The following is a 4420-nucleotide window of genomic DNA, read 5'->3' as shown; positions in this document are numbered from 1 at the left end:
TCAGGGCTGGGCAGTCCGGCTCCCGGGGGTCGTCCTCACAGGCCGAGGAAGTCCTCCTTCCGGTACCCCTTCTGCAAGGAGACAGGCCACCCGTCACACGGGGGGGACGCCAGTGCCATCACCTCCCCTGCCTGAGGACACCCCTGCCCATGCCTCGCTGGGTGGTGGGAATGCGAACACAAACCCACTCTGCTCTGGCACTGACAGGGCCACGCTGTCCCCACGCTGGGCACGTGGCTGTCCCCACCCCACTGGTGCCACCACAGGGACGATGCTCTGGGGACATCCCCGCCCCTTCAGGAGGGGGAGGCGTGGAGTTGGGGCCCATCGTATGCCTGGAAGCATTTGGGTGGCGTGGCTTTCTGGGGTGAAGCCCCTGGCCTTGACTCCCTTGGGATCCACCCCAGGATCCCACTGGCTGGAGGAGGCACCCGAGGGTGGTACGTACCATCTTGAAGTCCCGGTGGAGCTTGGTGTATTGCCACATGTTGCCCAGGAGGCTGGCTGCTGCTCTGGAGGACTTCTCGTTGTCCGAGCTGGGACAGGGAGAGGATGCAATGAGCTTTGGGTACTGCTGGCCACAGGATGGTGCCCAGCAGCGCAAGGATACCACCCCAGAAGGGCCTGGAGGGGCTGAGGACTTAGTGCTGGTGGGAAGAGGCAGAAGACTAAAGGCTGGAGCCCACCACAATGGGCAGGGTGGCAAGCGCTTCTGGCAGGAGAGGTGAGAAGCACCCAGATGGGAAGAAGGTGGCTGCAACGATGGGCCAACCCCGTGATGGGGTGTCTTGAGGAGGTAGCAAAAGGCTGGAAAGTGGCCACGAGGCCACCCTGAGCTGGTTTGGGGACTCCCAACACCAAGCCTTGGGAAGGGAGACTGGTTGTGACCCTCCTCCACCTCGCTGGACCAAGGGAGGAAGGGGAGAGCAGGACCGGACCCCAGGTCCGACCTGGGACAGTCGAGTGGACAAGGAGCTCCCACCTGTCCCTTCTCTTCTTGATGTAGAAAAGCTTCCTGAGGCCATCAAAGTAAACGATGTCACGGGCAGCCATGGGGCTCTCCACCACCAGGTTGTTGAGGACCGCGATGATGTTCACGATGACGTCGGCGGGCGGCGCCTTGTCACCGACGCTCCCCGGCAGCTTCTCGATCAAGTGGCTGACCACCTTGGTCGCTGGTAGGCAAAGGCATCACATCAGGGCTGGTGGCCAGACCCAGGGGACACGCAGCAGCTTGGCAATGAACCCTGCAACCTCCCGGGGGCAATGAGGGGACAGAGGGTCCAGCGGGGCAGCACCAGGGACATCTTCAAGCCCTTTGCTCTTTGGAGTCTCTGCTGAGACTCCCTGGCACCTGCGAGTGGAGTTGGGGGATGGGGGCAAAGCCAAGTGAGATGGTGGGATTGGAGGCAGAGCAGAACCTGTGGGGAGTGTTCGGTTACGGGAGATGGGGATGGACCGGCCACCGCGCACTCAGCTGTGAGCAGGCATGCAGCAGGCCAGAAGGTGCTGAGACATGGCTGAAGGTAACTGGAGGCCAGACCAAGGAAGAAAAGGGTGGAGGGCGTCCGTCGGGCTCCTCCCCACAGCCCTGGCCCTGCCTGTCCCTCCCCAGCACTCACACATCTCGTCCTTGTTGCGGGCATGGCGGGACAGGTTGCGGATGAGCCCCGTCAGGGAGCGCAGCTGATGGTGGTCGGCGGTGCGGACGCGGTCCAGCACAGGGTTCAGGATGCGCTCCTGCTCCAGGGCCAGCCGGCTCAGCACGCCCGCCCACTGCCGAGGCAAACACCCGCTTGGAGACACCCGCCAGGGACCCACCGGCTGCCTCCTCCTCCCACCCCATCTTCCTCCTCCTCTTGCTCAACAGGGCCAGGTCAGGTGGTGAGTAGTGTGATGGCCACGTCCCCCACCCAGGAAAGGCTGGTACCCACCCGCAGGGAGGTGCATCCCCTCCCTGCGCACAGCAGTGACTGGCCAGGGGTGGGGACAACCAGGCAAGACGGGGCAAGCCCCAAGGGACGTTCCCCTCCCATGCCCTCACCCTGCGGTCCCCGGCAGTGATATTCTGCAGGGCGCCCGAGGCCGCCTCCGTCGTGTGCTTGTTGAGCTCGCAGCGCTGCAGCAGCCGGTTGTAGATGCCCACGATCTGTGGGTTCCAGAGCCACTCCATGCCCTTGGGGTCTTTGGAGACCTCCGTGAAGGTGACAATGTCTGCATTCAGGTAGTGCTGCAAGGACAGGGTCACCACTGTTAGACTCATAGGGGATGTCTCCTCTGCAGCATCCCTCGCTGCTGGTGTCCACTTTTCCCCGTGTGCCTGGCCTCAACCGTTGGGCAGCTCCAGGCTGGCAGTGACCCAGCAGGTCACCCCAGCTGCGTCATGCCCCATGGCATAGCAAAATAGGGGTTTGGCACCCTAATTCACCCCACACACCTGAATCACCCTCCGCTGAGCTCGCCCGCGTGTCCCACCCATCAGCTGAGGCCGGCATCCACCTCCGCCCCAGCGTCACCTCCACTGCCAGCTGCTTCCCAGTGCCAACCCCGCCCCAGGTGACACGGCCATCATGGTGCCCACCACCTCCCAGCCACTGACCTCTCGTGCTTTCTTGCTCTGGGGGCTGAAGCAGCCCACCAGCTCGCCCGTCACCGTGCTGCTGTTGTTCCTCCTGTGGCCTTCCAGGCGCTGGAGGGAGGACGGGGGCATTTCATCGTACAGGCGGTAGGAGAGGTTGCGCAGGACGCAGACGGCGTTCTCCACGCTCTGCAGAGGTGGGGGGATGGGACACGAGGGTGTCAGTCCTTGTGCCGCCTCTGCCAGGGCATCTCCAGCTGGCACATTCCCTGGGCCATGATCCCATGGGGGTCCATGGCCAGAGTCACCCCGATGACACCAGCGGTGCCCCACTGTGCCCAGTAAGCCTGGACAGAGCCAGATCTGTTTTCCCACCATCACATCAAGATGTGCCTTTGCACCACGATGGCCAGGCGGCTGCCAGGACGGAGGGAGCAGCACCCTGTCTGAGGGCACCCAAACCCTCCCAGCACCCAGCTCCCGGAGCTCACCTTGTCCTCTGACTTGCCCACTTCCAGGGAGCTGTTCACATAGTGGATCATGGAGTCCACCAGCCCGTGGCACTCGCGCATCTTCTGCCGAGTCTGCTGGCTGGCAGAGCTGAGATTCCTGCACGGGGAACACAGGTCCATCACGGTGAGAAGGGGCTTCCCCACGGCCACCCCCCTCCTGCCACAGGCACCACCGCGGGGAGGGCAGCTAATACCTCTCCCATAGGGTTGACCAGGCTTTGCCTTGATGCACAAGTGCTGCAAGGGATGGGGACCCCAGAAACGAGCCCTGGGGACCTTGCTCCCTATGTATACAGCACAGATGGTGTCTCTTCCTCCACCCAGAACTTTACACACAGTGGGAGGACCGGAGCCGGCCCAGAGCAGGTACCTGAGGAAGCCCGTGGAGTTGTAGAAGATCTCTGCTTCCGAGGGGTTCTGCTGGATGACACCGGAGCCCCCCAGCCCAGAGAGGGGGACCAGGACCAGGTCTGTGAGCTGCTCCAGTGTGTCCCGGGCCAGGCGATCCTTCAGGTTGTCACTGGAGGAGAGATTCCACAGGATCCCTGCGCGGAGGAGGGGAATGGCTGGAGAGCACGTCCACCCTGATTCACCTCCCCAGGGGGTCCATGCTGACCACCCGCAGCCAGGAGCACCCATGGGGCAGGGTGGGTAACAGTGAGGCAAAGACGTCATCCCCGTGAAGTGTCAGCCCAGCTTTACTCGTGGGGTGGGGGCACCATGTGCCACCCTCAGGGGAGGAGGACCCCTGCCCGCCCCTGCCATCGTCTCCAACCTGTGACATTCTTGCGGAGCTCGTCGTCGGGCTCCCGCAGCGTCCGCATGAGCTCGTAGATGCCGTTCTCCTCCACCAGCGCCAGCTTGTTCTCGGCGTTGTCGTAGATGAGGTTGCGCATGGCGCCCGTGGCATGGCGCTGCACCTCCTGGTTGGGGCTGTTGAACAGCTTCACCAGCTTGGGCATGGCCTGGAGGCTGCGGGCCTGGGAGGGGAGAGCCCGGCCGCATTGAGACGACCAGCCGCTTTCCTGAGACGCCCAGCCGCTCTCCTTGCTGTCCTGTGGCCCCCAGCCGCTCTCCCGTTCGGCTGGGGCTCCCTCCATCTCCTCCACCCTCCCTGGGGTACCCCACCATGGCAGAGGGGCTGGGGACAGTCCCTTCCCTTTCGGCTCCTGGGTGCTCACCTGCTTCTTGGCGTTGCTGTCGCTGTAGCATTTGTGCTGGAGGTAGGCAGCGCCCAGGACCTGCAGGTTGGGGTCGCTGGCTATCAAGTATTTCACTGCAGAGGGCAGGCCAATGTCATCAAACCTGGAAGACACAGGCAGGGGAGGAC

The 4420-nt window shown here is 63.6% G+C and overlaps 1 protein-coding gene across 1 annotated transcript in view; it reads right to left on the bottom strand.

Annotated features, from left to right (window-relative positions):
• Positions 1-35: 35 nt before the first annotated feature.
• PKP3 (plakophilin 3) overlaps positions 36-4420 on the bottom strand; it is a gene marked incomplete at its 5' end in the record, with an annotated part of 5548 nt that continues 1163 nt past the window's right edge. Inside the window, 10 exons of the mRNA XM_009577912.1 lie at positions 36-71; positions 449-536; positions 983-1175; positions 1623-1776; positions 2045-2230; positions 2600-2767; positions 3070-3187; positions 3461-3635; positions 3866-4070; positions 4272-4395. Of these exons, the coding sequence (XP_009576207.1) occupies positions 36-71; positions 449-536; positions 983-1175; positions 1623-1776; positions 2045-2230; positions 2600-2767; positions 3070-3187; positions 3461-3635; positions 3866-4070; positions 4272-4395 (1447 nt within the window). The remainder of the gene's footprint in view (positions 72-448; positions 537-982; positions 1176-1622; positions 1777-2044; positions 2231-2599; positions 2768-3069; positions 3188-3460; positions 3636-3865; positions 4071-4271; positions 4396-4420) is intronic.

The sequence above is a fragment of the Fulmarus glacialis genome, unplaced genomic scaffold (genome assembly GCF_000690835.1).
Source record: "Fulmarus glacialis isolate BGI_N327 unplaced genomic scaffold, ASM69083v1 scaffold18335, whole genome shotgun sequence".
Taxonomy (NCBI): Eukaryota; Metazoa; Chordata; class Aves; order Procellariiformes; family Procellariidae; genus Fulmarus; species Fulmarus glacialis.
The sequence above is the reverse complement of the archived record's forward strand: the minus strand, read 5'-3'. Positions and strand labels throughout refer to the sequence as shown.